Raw genomic sequence first — 14657 nt, 5'->3', positions numbered from 1 at the left:
AACTTCATCATCAGTGTTTCTGACAACGTGGTTGCTGGGCCAGTCCACTTCACACACTTCCACTCACTTCCTAGAACATTGATAGGGTTGCCTTGTCCAATTCTTCCACCCTCTTGTGTGAAACAAAACATTCTCATTTTCGCCACTCCAACATGCCACCACCAAACACATCTTCCCCTGTTCTCTTTCTGCGTTCCACAGGGACACCCCCTCTGCATCACCCTAGTCCACTCCTCAGTCACTATTAACACCCCATCCCTTCCATGCAGCACTTGCCCTTTAACCTCCTTGCTTCTCATCATCCAAGGCCCCAGATGTTTCTACCAGGTGAAACAGAGATTTGCGTTTACTTTGAATTTAGTCTACTATGTTTGCTGTTCACTAGACTAGACTAAACTACTTTGCAGATATCCTCTGTTCAGTCCACAAACATGACCCTGAGCACCCTGTCAATTGTCATTGAAATTCTCTACCTTTCTTCTTGAGGAACCGAACCTGGGGCGGGATTCTCCGCGAACCGGCGGGGCAGGCAATTCCAGCGCGAAGGAGTTGTGTGAACCGCTCTGGCGTCGGGCCTCCCTGAAGATGAGTGGTTTGCGCCGGCTGGCGTGGAAGGGGCTTGGCGCCACGACAATCGGTGCCGAAAGGCCTCTGCCAGCCGGCACGAGTTGGCACATGCGCGGGATCGCCAGTGTGTGCTGGCGTCATCACAGCGCATGTGCAGGGGGGTTCATCTCCACGTCGGCTATTGCGGAGGTTCACAGCAGCCGGCGCGGAGGAATAGAGTGCCCCCGCGGCACAGGCCCGCCCGTGGATCAGCGGGGCTCCGATCGTGGGCCAGGCCATCGTGGGGGTGTCCCCCGCATCCCCCCCCTACCCGAGGACCCCGGAGGCTGCCCTCGCAGCCGTGTCCCCCCTGTAAGCACCTACCTTAAGTTATGCCAGCGGGATGGGCCTAAAACGGGCGGCCGCTCACCCCATCGCAGGCCGGAGAATTCGGGCAGCCCCGGGGCCCATTGTGTCGTGCCAGTCCTCGTCATTCTCCGAGGCGGGCGGCGCGATTCACGTCGGGGGAATTTTTTTGGGGGGGCCAGAGAATTTGGCGGCCGGCGGGGGCGGGATTCACGCCGACTCCCGTCGATTCACCGACCCGGCGGGGGGGTCGAAGAATCCCGGCCCTGATCTTTCCCTTGGCACTATACAAATGAGTTCAACAATTTGGATCATAACCAAAAGATAAAATCCTGGAAAATCTCAGCAGGCCTGGCAGCATCTGTAGGGAGAGAAAAGAGCTAGCGTTTCAACTCCAGATGACCCTTTGTCAAACCATTCCAGTCTCAACTTTTGTACGCCTAAATCTGTCCAAGTATTGGACAGGTTTTCCCAGAACTTGTCAGTGTTTCTGGATCCATGAAATATTTACCCCTCCTTCTCCAACCACATCTCCGCTCCTTGCACTCCTAATTCAAGGGTTTATGATTACCAAATACACAAAAGCAAATCCTACTCGTGCATCTTTCTCTTAAGGTTGCATTATTATGAGATTTCACCAAGCAGCATTTATTATGACTTTCTAGACAATTTCCTCTAACTGTTGCTGGCAATAGTATTTTTGTTACATTCTGTGACTAAAGAACTGTTAGTGAGTTGGAAGATTTGCTCAGGCACAGATCGGCTCCCCATCCATCATGTTGGCTTAATGGGAACATATCAATTATTTTCTTGCTACTCCAGCGCTCGTATTCAAAGGCTTTGACTGCAACATTACACAAGATTAATTTCACAATCTAGATTTTAAAAAAATACAGCTATAAGAAAATTGTAAACCAGTGCCAGACTTCTAATCGCGCAGGTTTAAAAAGTGCTTTCTCTTTTTGTTAGAGGTATTAGTTGAGTGCCGTGAACTTTGGGCATAAAATAAATGTCTCTTTTCAATTGCACAGATAGTAACCATGGAAACATCTCTTTCCAACTGGGAGAGGAAGGGGATGTAGAGATAGAGGGAGTTGACGAAAAACAGGACATCATCTCCTTCCCATCGGACGTCGTTGCAGAGCAGCTGACGTACATGGATGCTGTGAGTAAACACAAATTTGGGGCCATTCGGCTGGCACCAGCTGCCAGAGTGTGATGTTTCAGTCTGTAGTCCGCATCCCAATCTCTCTCCACACCATCATTAGTGCTACTAGTGCCCTATCAGTCACTATAGCTGAATTCATTTCACAGTGCAGTGTTCTAAGACACCAAAACATGTTGTTTAACCTGTGACTTAGTATTAAGATTGGAATCTTGGAATCTATCAGTGAAGACTCCAACGGCTGCCGTTGTTTTTCTGAATATGAACGTCATGTGAAATAAGTAGCCTTTGGGGTGACTGAAAACCCCTTATTGTATCATCTAGTGTTCGGCTTCTGTGCAATGTGCAAGTCGCATTCCAGGATAAAAGCTGCAATATTCAGAGCTGGCATAAAAATGATGACCAATATGAGCAGGCAGTGCAATTTCTTTTTAGTTTCTAGATGAAGCCCGATTGAAGTTCGCATGGAAAAAGCTTGGCAAACTTTTCATTGTCATGATATAGCAGATGCCAATGGAGAGTACATTCAGACAAACTGTAAAATTAGTCATTTACCTAATCCCATTGGTTTGCGATGAACAGATTAAGTTAAAATTGCCACCCATGGTTGTCTCAAAATAGTTTTTTTTTTTTAGAAATCTGTGTAATTGAAACGCCTACTTTATGAAGAATGTCTTACATTTTTGGAATATTGGGAGGGCAGCTTTTTAAATAAATTATTCTATAAATTTCTTCCTTTAGCCCAGATGAGCTATCATCTTCGCCAAACATTACTGGATCTGGTTCACAAAGTATGTGCTGCTTTAGCACCCTGAACTCCCCTATCTCATCACAATGCTGCCCCTCAGCAATATGATCTGCAGGCATTGGTGTTAGCTTCTACAAGTACATTGATGCCTAGCTCTGCCACTTCTGTTGACCTTTGCCTCGTCATTGTGTTGTTATACTGGTAGTTCATTCACTTGTGCACAAGCCATGAATTTCCTGCGCGAGACATAAATTTCCTGGCATTGAACATGGGGAAGATTGAAGGCATAGTCTATCTTCAGGCACCAGAAACTGCATGCCCTCCTAATTACTGGCTCTGGCTAAACCAAATTATCTATGACACATGTAAGTGTAACTTTCAACCCCATCACAAAAATAATTACTTCAACCTGTTAGATTCCCAGTTGATATAACTGAATGGGCAAGTCCCAGAATGGGACCCTGGCTCAAAAGACTACAACATTAGCTTTTTATTAAAACGTCGAGAACAGAGTCTTGTGACTGCTAATTAGTTTCAACAACCAGAAAAAAATCATTTAATAAACATGAAAAAATTGGGTTACAATACAATACTCAATTACACACTGGTTTTAGGATTGATGCAGATCACAAAGTACATCTTAAGCTACAATGGTCTCATTAACACACAGTTCCATTTAAACACACAAGATGACTGGTCAAATACACAATCCGCTCTGAACCCAAGTTAGTGTCTGTGGATTTCTCCTCCGAATCTTCCCCCAGATGATTCTTATTCCATGAGCCACCTTGTCTCACTGAATTCTGGCTTCCATACGAGTGATTTCAAATTTCCGGCACGGTAGCACAGTGGTTAGCACTGTGGCTTCACAGCTCCAGGGTCCCAAGTATAATTCCCGGCCTTGGGTCACTGCCTGTGCGGAGTCTGCACTTTCTCCACGTGTCTGCGTGGGTTTCCTTTGGGTGCTCCGGTTTCCTCCCACAGTCCAAAGATGTGCAGGTTAGGTGGATTGGCCATGCTAAATTTCCCTTGTCATCCAAAAAGGTGAGGTGGGGTTAGTAGATTACAGTAAAAGGATGGAGGTGTGGGCTTAAGTACAGTGCTCTTTCCAAGAGCCGATGCAGACCCGATGGGCTGAATGGCCTCCTTCTGCACTGTAAATTCTATGAAATTCCACATTCAACAAGTCACAGTTTTTCAAAGCTTCTTTTAAATTAAATTATATTTTCCCTCTGTTGTTTCCATCAAGGGCTTTGCTTTCATGTTTTACCCCTGTCCCTCCAGGTTTCCTTTGTCTTAAATGCTTTTACACAAATTCTGATGTACAGCCACCAATTTCCACAATTATTTCAAATAATATCTCCCAAACTGTAGTGCTTTCTCTCAATCCTTAGCACCACTGCAAATATATTTCTGGCTTCTCCCGATCCAATACCTTTTCAACTCCACTGTGATTTTACTGAATAGTATTCTGTTCTATTTCCCAGCTTCCTCTCTTCCGTTAACATCGGATTTCTTATAAACTTCTCCTCTTTTCTCTAGTTTCCTTAACTAGCTGGGCTTTTAGTTTTCGTCATCCATAGTATGGCTTTTCTTCTCGCAAGGTTGAGCAAGACGTTCCCTCTTGAGCCTTCTAAAACCAACTGCTTCTGGCAGAGCTGTGAGAGCTGCCTTCTCTTCACTGCCTATCTCCAACTGCAATCAAATGAACTAAACTAAAAATTAAAAGCTTTTCTACCTTGTAATGCCCCAGTTACTAACAACCACAGCTGGTTCATTTACTCTTCACACCATCGTCCTCTCTAAGCACAATAGAATCGCAGTTGGAATTGAAACCAATCCCCACGCATACAAACATCTTTATCCAACATGAATCTAACTATAGGTTTTACCCTGCCAGGCACAGAAACATTAAATTCAACCCACTTAAAACTATACCTTATTTCTAAGGTTTACCAATGCAAATATGAATCTCTTCAAACTACCATTATTTTCCGAACAAACCTCTAATAATGCCATCTGCCTGCTTTCATTCCCAGTTCAGTCAGGCTTCCACTAAAGCCACTATTCATGCCTTTGTCATTTCCATTTTCAACTCTTGTAAAGCCCTCCTGCTTAACCTACAGGAGATCCTCAAACTCTGGTGCTTGTATTCTATCTTCACAGAAGGATGCAGCCTTCATTTGCATTCAATTTTATAAAATATTTTTAGTTAGTGTTACCAGCCATTTTAATTGGCTTTTATTTATGAGGCTCTTGTAAAGTAGACAATTTTGTCTACTAATCTTTTTCACTTTTTCATTTGACTCGGGTGGTTATGCAAAACGTGTGGTATTGGATTGGCCACCCGTCGTACACTGCATCCAACATTAGCAGGCAGCTTGAAGGGACATTACATGTTTCACGCCACTACCTAAGACTAATATCTACTTCGTATCTGTAAGAATTATACACCGTCACTGACAAACTTTCTACTTCAGTGTGAGGGAAGTGGGCAGGTTTTGTTTGTACTTTAGAGTTTAAGTGGTCCATGGTGCTATTCGTGATTATTTTTATTTTTGATCAGCAACTGTTCAAAAAGGTGATCCCCCATCATTGCCTGGGATGCATCTGGTCCCAACGGGACAAGAAGGAAAACAAGCATCTTGCACCTACAATACGGGCCACTATCGCCCAATTCAATGTAGTCACAAAGTGTGTCATCAGCACCATATTAAAGGATCTCCAGCTGAAACCACATCAGAGGGCAAAAATAATTGAGAAGTGGATTGACATTGCTCAGGTACAATAATTATTGAATTTTGTCTACGCGAAAAGCTAAATCCCACATGCATGAGGTAAAATAAAGCATGCAAGCAGCTCCGGTTAAGTGTTAAGTTCAAGTACAGAAAATCTCTCGGATTGTAGGTGAGTGAGAACCCGAATGAGGTAGGTTTCTGAAGATGAGTATACTTCTGTAGAATGGCGAATCATGGTATTCATAGTTTCCATAGTGCTGAGAGCCTGAAAACTTAAATCAGTAAAATTTGTTATTGTGAAGAACAAGCATCTAGTATGTAAAAATTGTAACTCTTGGCCGCAAATAACAGAGTAAGCTGAATAAGTAGCCCATTAATTGGCGGTGCCTATCACAGAAGCTGTTTTGCCAGATTTTGTGAATTAGAGATCCTGTAGTCACGGCGCAGTCAGGTGCCACTTAATTATACAAAAATGTGACGGCCATGTATTTAGTTTCTAACTGAAATGCTTCAATGAATGTCTTGCGTTTTTTTTAAGTTTCAAAGCCGCTGTTATTTGAGCCCTGGGCCAAGCCTTCTGCCCAGTTTTAAATCTGGCTTTATTATCTATTTATTTTCTTGGGGTAAAATAAAGCTGCAGTTAGTCTGAAGAGGAAGCGGTCAGGGTTATGTAGCTAATAGTCCATGCCTCCACTAATGCTTGCATTTGGACACAACAGTAAAAACTAATTATATGGGACTGTTTTGGGTTAATTGCACTTCAAAAATGAAGTTGACTCTTGGATATTATATGTTGTAATTTGTCCAGTGCTGGTGTTACAATAGGGAGATGTTAAGAAATTGGATCCAGCAATGGGATCGAAGATGTAGTGGGCAATTTAGGGATTAACATACTGAGGGTAAAACTGCTAGCACTGAGTCACAACTGGCCTCAGTTACATTGTTCAATTCCGACTTAAATTTGTTAATGAGCAGGATATCCCTGTTCAGCCAGGGTGATTCGCTCAAGATCCATTGTCCTCCAGGACACTCTGATCTGACCAGCTATTAGCCCATTACAGAGCCCGATGGCCTCTTGTCCATAAATTGTATTCACAGCATGACCCTGTTCTTTAGTGTAAACTGGAGGAGGCAATCAAAAACCCAGTAGCAATGATTAATTCAAGACTGGAAACCCAGGACTGACCCATTGTTTGAGGGGCTGGGCGGAGCTCCGAGGAAAAAAAAATCCTGCTTGAACAGGTGGGGGTAGAAGGATTTGGAAATCCACCGAGAGAGGTCATGAAAAACTGCCACAGAGACCGGCTTTTGAAAAGGGGTCTAAAGGAGCTACTTGAACAACTGGAATATATTCTATTAATCTAAGTATCTGCTTGCCTAAGTGGAGCTGAGAGCTGTATGTTCATTTAATGTGGTGTTTAAGGGAAAGCTGGTGTCAGGGTTAAAAGATGCATGTAAGCTCTTCTTGTTGGGTTTGAATACAAAAATAATAATGTTTTTCTTTTGTTTTGTAAAAGTAGCCAAGTCATATTACCCTGGAGCAAATCAATCTTTTTGCACAGACTTACAAAATTTTTTAAAATGTTACAGTCTTGGTCCAGTATCATAGCCACTGTTGCGATATGACCAGGCATCTGTAACACTGGCTGTAATTAATTAATGACATTTTATTCCCCCTTCCTGTCTAAATTCTTTCTGGTGTATGATCCAATGCACGTGTGACTTCCCTCTAACATCTTGCCAAATTTACTGTTCTGCGTTTGACTGAGTGCTGAATGCAGCATACTGAACAGCAGCTATGGGGGGGGGGGGGGGGGTTTGAATGTGGGAAGGAAGAGGTATCACATGTGGCGCCAATATTTATACTTAAAAATGTGATTGGAAATAAATCCGGGGTAGGGCCTTGTTTAGCTCACGAAAGGAGGCAGGCGGGGCCTAAAATTATCCGTGCCGATTTAGCGTTCAGTTTTCCTGGTTATTTTGGGGCAGGTGGGTTTGAGGCTCGGTGGTTCCCACATCGGTTACGTTCATTAAAGTCTTGCTAATTGCCCTGACAGGAGGTGGAATGGGATTTTCCACTTGGTCTCCAGTTTCACAGCATGATGTGAATTCACAGTAATTCACCTGGCTTCAGGCTATATCCCAATGCCAGAGCTCCAGGTAGGCTGACAGGTCCTCCCTGCCTAACTGGGTGCCGGCACAACCAAAGGCCACCTTGCAGAGCCACTCCCATCTTACTGGTGGCCTTGGTTGCTTTATCTAGTATTAATTTAGATTCTTTTTTTTTTTAAGGTGATGAGAGGGTGTTTCCATGTTGAAACGCCCTCTGTTACTTATCCTTTACAGCAGCCAGCTGTCCCCCTCTAGCTGAAAGCTAATTCCGCTCTAGGTTCCAAGAGTCTGGCTGCCAATTTGGACTGGGATCCTGTCTCCAGGCCAGTCAAGGGAATGCCTCCATAAAAGCCCCAGATCAGTGTTTTTCCAGTCCTCTTTCCCCCCCCCTCCCCCCCCCCTTTGCCTTCCCAACAACCCAGGGGGTTGTGGTTTTGGAACCTGCAACAGATCCTGTTTATTGCTCTCTAGAGTGAGAATTTTAAAAAATATATATAAATAGTGTACCCAATTCATTTTTTCCAATTAAGGGGCAATTTAGAATGGCCAATCGACCTAACCTGCACATCTTTGGATTGTGGGGGCGAAACCCACACAAACACTGGGAGAATGTGCAAACTCCACACGCTAGTGACCCAGAGCCGAGATCGAACCTGGGACCTCGGCGCCATGAGGCAGCAGGGCTAACCCACTGTCCGAGAGTGAGAATTATGACTGATTTATTTCTCCCACTTCCTTCATAGGGAGGGCCATGGGTATGGAGGCAATGCTGCTGCTATCCTAGCTGAGTTGGTATAAACTGTTTTCTTTTAGTTTTTTTAAAAAAAAAGGAGCTAATAAAAATGGTGCTCAATTTTCTGATTGGACACGGGCTATTCCTCCCCCACCCACACACATGTCCTGATTTGTTTTTTGAGCTGTTCTAATGAAAAAGTAGAAACTATTGATACTCACACACAACTCCTCCGATTTTCTAACAGGAATGTAGGATCTTGAAGAATTTTTCGTCTCTCCGTGCAATTGTATCTGCAATGCAGTCAATCTCAATATACAAGTTAAAGAAGTCTTGGGCATCTGTATCAAAGTAAGTCCCTTTTCCACGGTAGCTATGTAATATTTTTATGTAATGTGGTAATGAGTTGCATTTTCTAGGTGTGTTGACAGGACTACTAGAGGCACAATTGGTGCACGCCTATTGGCAAATTGCCAGAATTGGTCTTTCTTTTGGCTAGAGACTGAGGAGTTGCTAAGGTAATTTTCTTAAAATAAAATTCTAACCGGACTAGACAGGGTAGATGCATTGAAGATGTTCCCAATGGTGGGTGTGCCCAGAACCAGGGGTCGCAGTCTGAGGATTCAGGGTAAACCATTTTGGGACCGAGATGAGGAGACATTTCTTTACCCAACGAGTCGTGAGCCTGTGGAATTCATTACCACAGGAAGTAGTTGCTGCTAAAACATTGAATATATTCAAGATATAGCACTTGGGGCAAATGGGATCAAAGGTTATGGGGAGAAAGCAGCATTAGGCTATTGAGTTGGATGATCAACCATGATCGTGATAAATTGCGGACCACGCTCCAAGGGCCAAAAAGCCTCCTCTCTATGTATCTATGTAAGCTGTTCAGCAACTTAAACTTTAAATGATTGTGGTCCAACACCAATGTGCTGTTAGATGTCATTTGCCACAAATTTCTCCTGTGGATATGCTGTGTCCGGTAATGTTAGATGATGGCTTGTACAGGATGCTGGAAGTACAGAAAAGACACTACTTTGATTTCCTGAGGAAGTGTGCTAACCTTTTGGGAGCACGCACCTGTAGTTTTATCTCTGTGCCACCGCCAATTTGAACATGTTTAAATTTTTGGATTTCTTGGAGGTTTCTCTTGCCGCTGTGATTTTTGCCAAAGGGTGGCTAATGCCACTTGCTAACATTTCATTCTGTGAAGCTCCCAAAATACTTCACCACCCTCCATTGTCTCCGCTTCTTGCTTGTCAATGTCAGAGTCCTTGGCAGCCATTGGTTAATCTGCCTCTATTTCCTCATAAGTAATTTGTCTCATTCTCTTGACTAGGGACAATATGTCAATGTTTCAAGAGCTTTCAGATATATTCTCCAATCAAAATAACTATCTGACAAGTAGAGAGCTGCTAATGAGGGTAAGATGTTGCACATGGCCCAATGTATCTATATTCATGGGGTGTTCAATGTTTTAAAATAAGTAATGAATAATATCTATCATGTGATAAGCTGGTAGCTGACTGCATGTGGATGCTATCAACCAGTAAAGCAATATGGGAAAATGTGTACCATTACTAGGTGGTCTGGCTTGGCTTAAGTATTCAAAGTCTGTATCAGACTCTACATATAATGGAGGTGGATGTTAAAATTAACATTTTAATAAACATGCTTCAAATGTGGGTTTGCTGCCAAGGATGCAACCTGAGTTAGCGAAATCTATCCTAGACATTTGAACTCTTTAATAAAGTGGGACGTGTGCCAATGATTTTTGCTTTGTGCACTGGGAGGTCCATGTAATTAAAACCCAAGGTGGAACACTTACAGATTTAATTGGTTCCCATAAGTGTTTATTCTTTTCCTTCCTTGTTTGTTCTCTACAATAAGGATTAGTTGTTGCATGAGAACTGGGGAATATTTATAATCTAATTGCTTTATTTGTTGAATATTTCAAACTGTAACTATCTAATTTCATATCGTGTCTACCAAAATAGAAACACATTACAGCATCTGGAATCTTCAAGTGCTGTACCGTCTTTTTTGTGAGAACCTTATACTCCAGGAATACTGTCATGTTCTGTAAACGGGCCAAAGTTATGATGAACTACAAAACATGTAGTTTAAAATTTATTATATAACAAACTGTGGTAAGATAACTAGGATAAATTAACTAACAAACAACTAGCACTAAACTCTTGTGGAACTATTGCAAATACATCTATCTCCCAGCACGGCCAACTTGCAGATCACATGGTGACATCATGGGTTTACAATGTCACCTAGTGGTCGGAGGTCATGCATAACATGCATTTTATCACATACTGAAATGTTATGTCATAGAAACTTGCAGTGGTTAAGGGGGCCACTCAGTCTATTTTGTCCACATCGGCTAATTAGTCACCAGCCTAATCCCACTTTCCAGCTTTTGGTTGTTAATTTTGTAGGTTATGTCACTTCCAAGTGTGCTTCCAAATACTTGTGGTTTTTTTTCATAGATTTAGAGTAACCAATTCATTTTTTTTCCAATTTTGGGGCAATTTAGCATGGTCAATCCACCTAGTCTGCACATCTTTGGGTTGTGGGGGCGAAACCCAGGCAAACACGGGGAGAATGTGCCAAATACTTGTTAAATAGTATGAAGGTTTCAGTCACATCAGTCACTACCAGTGAGTTCCTGATCCCTGCCACTCTTATTAACAACCATAACAATATCCTCCCACCTCTCAATACACTGATGGTTCTTAGTAGACCCTACTCTTTCTTTAGTTATGCTCCATTCTTTATGTATTTAGAAATAATCTTTGGGTTTCTTTGATTTTACTTGCCACTATCTTGATGCCCTCTCTATGCTTTCCTAATTTTTTTTTATTTCACCACTGCACCTTTTCTACTCTTAGGTTTTCCACAGCACTGAGCCTTGGGTATCTGTCATAAGCTTCCCTTTTTTTCTTTCATCGTCTCCATTAAGCCCCTTGATATCTAGAGGCTCTAGATTTGCTAGTTCCACCTTTCTGTCTTAAGGGAACATACACGCTCAAATCCTTAATATCTCTTTGTTGAATGCCTCCCACTAAGAACGAAGACCAGTTGAATAACAACTCATTTTCTCTGATCTACTCGGCAAAAATATTGGATAGATTGTTGATGGTTCGACCAGAATAGTTTGAAAGCTCTGGAAGACAGCCTAGTATACCAAAGTCATGATTTCCCCACAAAAAAAACAAACCTGACTAGAAATACACATTCACCATGTTTGGGATTGGGCTTGCAACACCTAACTTTTGGTATCTGAGAAGATGCAAAATGCGTTCAATCAAATTGAAGGGTTTGAAAGGCTTGTCTGTTTTAAAGTGTGGTGTTTGTTATGATTTTTGCAATGCCCTGCTGTGGTTATGGAAAAAAAAAGTTGATGCAACTTTTTTGACTTGCTAGGTTTGGCAGTGCGACAACAATTCGGTTCATCTGAATTGTATTTTGCCTTTTTATAAAAAAGAACATGATTCACCTTGAGCACAAGTTTATTAGACTTCTAGGAATTGCAAAAACAACAACATTCCTTTCATGCTATTAATCTTCTCTTTCCCTCTTCCCCTGCCATCCTTGCCAATAGCAATGTCTGTTTTTAGTGCTTGGTTCCAGGAGGAGCATTTATTCCCCTCCTTCAGGCACCCCCTTTTTCAAACATGTCTCCATTGATTTGGATTAGTGTACAATAAGATGGGAGAAAGCAAATCTATGCAGATATTGCAACAATCGGTACTTCATTGCAGTGTCAATGTAAGTCTATCTGTGACACTAATAAATATTATTAATGATGCTTGCTCGTGTTTGAAGAAAGTTATGTTCTCAAAGATTTATCCATCTCTGGGGGACTGTACCTCAATTTATATAAGGTTTTATCTTGAAATGCTTCTGAAGTTTTTGATTAAGGTGATTGGCCTAGCAAAAGGCTTTCAGGAGGCCTGTTTCCACTTCTAGAATAGAATTTTCTTGCATATTTTAAATAGAATGATTGGGCTGAATGGTCAGCACAGCAGCCAAAACATGAGGTAAAGTTCCAAACCTCATAGAACTTTAATGATTGCAGCCAGTGTTCAGTGTGTCTTGTGCTGTTTTAGGAAATATTAAGGAAAGTAAGGCACTCCACAATGCCCTGTACATATTATATAAACGTCTGGCATGTTTACCATCACTCGGTGCTGACTTGTTGCATCAGAGTGCAGCTGGAGTTTGGGAAAACAGGGAATCTGAAGGGCAAGTAAGGCTAATTTAATCTAACGTCAAGTTTTTCCTTTCATTTGGCGGGGGAGGGGAGGCGTTGGCATAGTGGTATTGTCGCTGGGCTAGTAATCCGGTAATGATCTGGGGACCCGGGGTCGAATTTAAACGTAAAAAAAAAATATATATATATATATATATATATATATACATATCTGGAATTAAAAGTCCAATGGTGACCTTGAAACGATTATTGCACAAACCCTTCTGGTTCACTAATATCCTTTTAGGGAAGGAAGTCTGCCATCCTTAACTGGTCTGGGACAATATTTGGTCAACAGCACTGAAGACTTGTGCTCCAGAACTTGCCGCACCCTTAGCCAACCTATTACAGTACAGCTACAACAATGGCATCTACCCGGCAATGTGGAAAATTGCCCAGGTGTGTCCTGTACACAAGAAACAGGACAAATCCAACCCAGCCAATTACCATCGCCCTATCCGTCTACACTCCATCAGCAAAATGATGAAAGGAACCAAGTGGCACTTAACAATAACCGTTTGGGAGCTCAGTTTGGGTTCCGCCAGGGTCATTCAGCTCCTGACCTCATTACAGCCTTGATTGGAACAAAAGAGCTGAATGCCAGAGGTGAGGTGAGAGTTACTGCCCTTGACATCAAGGCAGCATTTGACTGAGTATAGCATCAAGGATCCCTATGAGTAGATGGGAACGCAAGGGGAAACTGCTGGTTGGAGTCATACCAGACACACAGAAAGATGGTTGTGGTGGTTGGAGTTCAATCATCTCGGCTCCAGGGCATCACTGCAGGAGTTCCTTCACTTGTCGCTGGGTCAAAATCCTGAAATTCCCTCCCAAACAGCACGGTGAGTGTACCTACACCTCCAGGACTGCAGTGATTCACTACCTTCTGAGGGGTAATTTGGGATGGGCAATAAATGCTGGCTAAACTAACCAGCGACGCCCACATCCCGTAAATGAATTTTTTTTAAAGTTGCTCTTTTGACTGGGTGAAGTTTAGTTGCAGCATTAAAACAGGAGTTTACAGACTCTCGGCTGAAGCTAGTTAGACAACTGGTATAATCCTGTTTCAGAAGCTTTGAATTAGGTGCCATTAAAGGGGGGGGCTTGCTGGCTTGTTGCATCAGAGTGCAGCTGGAGTTTGGTGAAAGAGGGAGGAACCGTGATGGCCAGGCCTGCGAGGGACACCTGTTCAGGTAGCAGGCTCAGTTTGAAAAACAATCCAGGAGTGACGTCACAGGAAAACAGTAAGTTCATATTGGTTAGTAACTGCTAATTTGAATTACCTATTCAAAATTGTTTTCAGATTAAAGGTAAAAAGGAGAAATATTTTACAGATTACAAAAGCTGAAAACCAGTTGGAAAGTAAAAATAAATTTAAAAGTGAATTAAATAAAATAGACGAGCAGGGCTCGGTGATGTGTTGTCCCTGCATGATGTGGAAGCTGGTGGGCCTCATTGTGGTTCCTAATGAACACATCTGTAGCAAGTGTTGGTTGCTCAAGGAAATTCGGCTCTGAGTTGATGAGCTGGAGTCTGAACTTCGGATGTTGCAACACATCAGGGAGGGGGAGAGTTTACCTGGATGCTGTTTCAGGAGGCAGTCACACACCTTTGATTCAACCACTGGTCAGGGACGGAGTGAGGTAGGTTGAGGGATCCAAGAGTTAGAGTTGGCAGGAGCCTCAGCCCTTGTCCTTATCCAAGAGATTTGAGATTCTTGCTCCCTGTGGGGACTGTAGAGAGGATCAGCAACCTGACCACAGCACTGGTACAGGGAGCCATCCAACTGGGAGGGGAGAAGAGAAATGTAGTCCTAATTGGGAATAGTATAGTTGGGGGCATAGACACTTCTCTGTGAACAGGATCTAAAGTCCCGAAGGTTGTGTTGCCTACCTGGCGCCAGGGTTCGGGATGTCTCAGCCACTTCCAGTTGTGGTGGTCTACATCGGTGCCAACATGGGTAGAAGACATAGGTAGAACAA

The 14657-nt window shown here is 42.8% G+C and overlaps 1 protein-coding gene across 18 annotated transcripts in view; it reads left to right on the top strand.

The window, feature by feature from the left end:
- LOC140426606 (ral guanine nucleotide dissociation stimulator-like 1) overlaps positions 1 to 14657 on the top strand; it is a 409325-nt gene that overhangs the window by 358410 nt on the left and 36258 nt on the right. For all 18 annotated transcript variants that reach the window (XM_072511576.1, XM_072511590.1, XM_072511592.1 and 15 more), the window contains 4 exons: positions 1944 to 2077; positions 5392 to 5607; positions 8656 to 8759; positions 9751 to 9835. In XM_072511576.1, coding sequence (XP_072367677.1) covers positions 1944 to 2077; positions 5392 to 5607; positions 8656 to 8759; positions 9751 to 9835 — 539 coding nt within the window. The remainder of the gene's footprint in view (positions 1 to 1943; positions 2078 to 5391; positions 5608 to 8655; positions 8760 to 9750; positions 9836 to 14657) is intronic.

The sequence above is a fragment of the Scyliorhinus torazame genome, chromosome 7 (genome assembly GCF_047496885.1).
Source record: "Scyliorhinus torazame isolate Kashiwa2021f chromosome 7, sScyTor2.1, whole genome shotgun sequence".
In the NCBI taxonomy this organism is placed as follows: domain Eukaryota; kingdom Metazoa; phylum Chordata; class Chondrichthyes; order Carcharhiniformes; family Scyliorhinidae; genus Scyliorhinus; species Scyliorhinus torazame.
Note: the sequence above shows the minus strand (reverse complement) of the source record. Positions and strands in the feature narration are given on the sequence as shown.